The sequence below is a fragment of the Egretta garzetta genome, unplaced genomic scaffold, assembly GCF_000687185.1.
Source record: "Egretta garzetta isolate BGI_Z169 unplaced genomic scaffold, ASM68718v1 scaffold2346, whole genome shotgun sequence".
Taxonomy (NCBI): domain Eukaryota; kingdom Metazoa; phylum Chordata; class Aves; order Pelecaniformes; family Ardeidae; genus Egretta; species Egretta garzetta.
In genome coordinates, this window is record NW_009260107.1 from 1,713 (window position 1) to 2,581 (window position 869).

The window sequence follows — 869 nt, forward strand, 5'->3', positions numbered from 1 at the left end:
GCTGCGAGAAATGTCCCAGCGGAAGCGCAGCAGGAGTTCAGGCTTCTCTCAGGTAAATTTTTAGGTTTTCAGGCTTCTCTCAGGTAAATTTTTAGGTTTTCAGGCTTCTCTCAGGTAAATTTTTGGGTTTTTTCTGCCTTTCTCCCCCTTTTGGGTGTGGGTTCCCCCTCGGCAGCAGCATCTGCTTGGTCTTTTCCCCTCAGGGGAACGATGGGGATGAGGATTTCAACCTGAGCCAGACGCCGACGTACACCCAGGTGCAGAGGAACCTGGAGAGGCGCTCCCATGATCAGGTGAATCAGAAGGTGGGTTGAGGCCGTTCCCTCTATCCCGCAGGATCCATCTTAGCGCTTCCGTCACCCAGCTCTCGGCCTTCCCCGCTTCTTCCCCACCAGGTGAGTGAGCTGGTACAGTTCTTGCTTGTGAAAGACCAGAAGAAAATCCCTATCAAGAGGGCGGGTGAGTTTAGGGGAGCCCCTTCCCAAAGCTTTGAGAATCCCCCAAAACCTTTCTGCCCTCAGGGAGCTCAGTGTCGGGGCTCCCTCAGGTGATTCCCATCCCCTTTCCCCGCAGATATCCTGAAAAAAGTTGTCCGGGAATATAAAGATGTCTACTCGGAGATTGTCAACCGGGCGGGCAGGACGCTGCAGCAGGTTGGGGGAAGGGGCATGGAGAAGGAGGAGGAGATGGTGGTGGGTTTTTTTTTTGGCGGGGGGGAACCCCCCTTGCTAGATTAACCCTTTGCCTCCCGCAGGTATTTGGGCTGCAGCTGGTGGAGATCGACACCAAACACCACATCTACATCCTCACCAGCGACCTGCCCCGTGCCGAGGGGGAGAACCTGCGCCGGTGAGGGGCGGGTGCCAGGG

The 869-nt window shown here is 56.0% G+C and overlaps 1 protein-coding gene across 1 annotated transcript; it reads left to right on the forward strand.

Annotated features, from left to right (window-relative positions):
- The first annotated feature begins 6 nt into the window (after window positions 1-6).
- Window positions 7-853, forward strand: LOC104128552 (non-structural maintenance of chromosomes element 3 homolog). The gene is made up of 5 exons (XM_009641370.2): window positions 7-52; window positions 204-305; window positions 396-459; window positions 574-653; window positions 755-853. Exons 1-5 carry the CDS (start codon window positions 11-13, stop codon window positions 851-853), a joined length of 387 nt encoding a protein of 128 aa, XP_009639665.1. The 5' UTR covers window positions 7-10.
- Window positions 854-869: the final 16 nt, after the last annotated feature.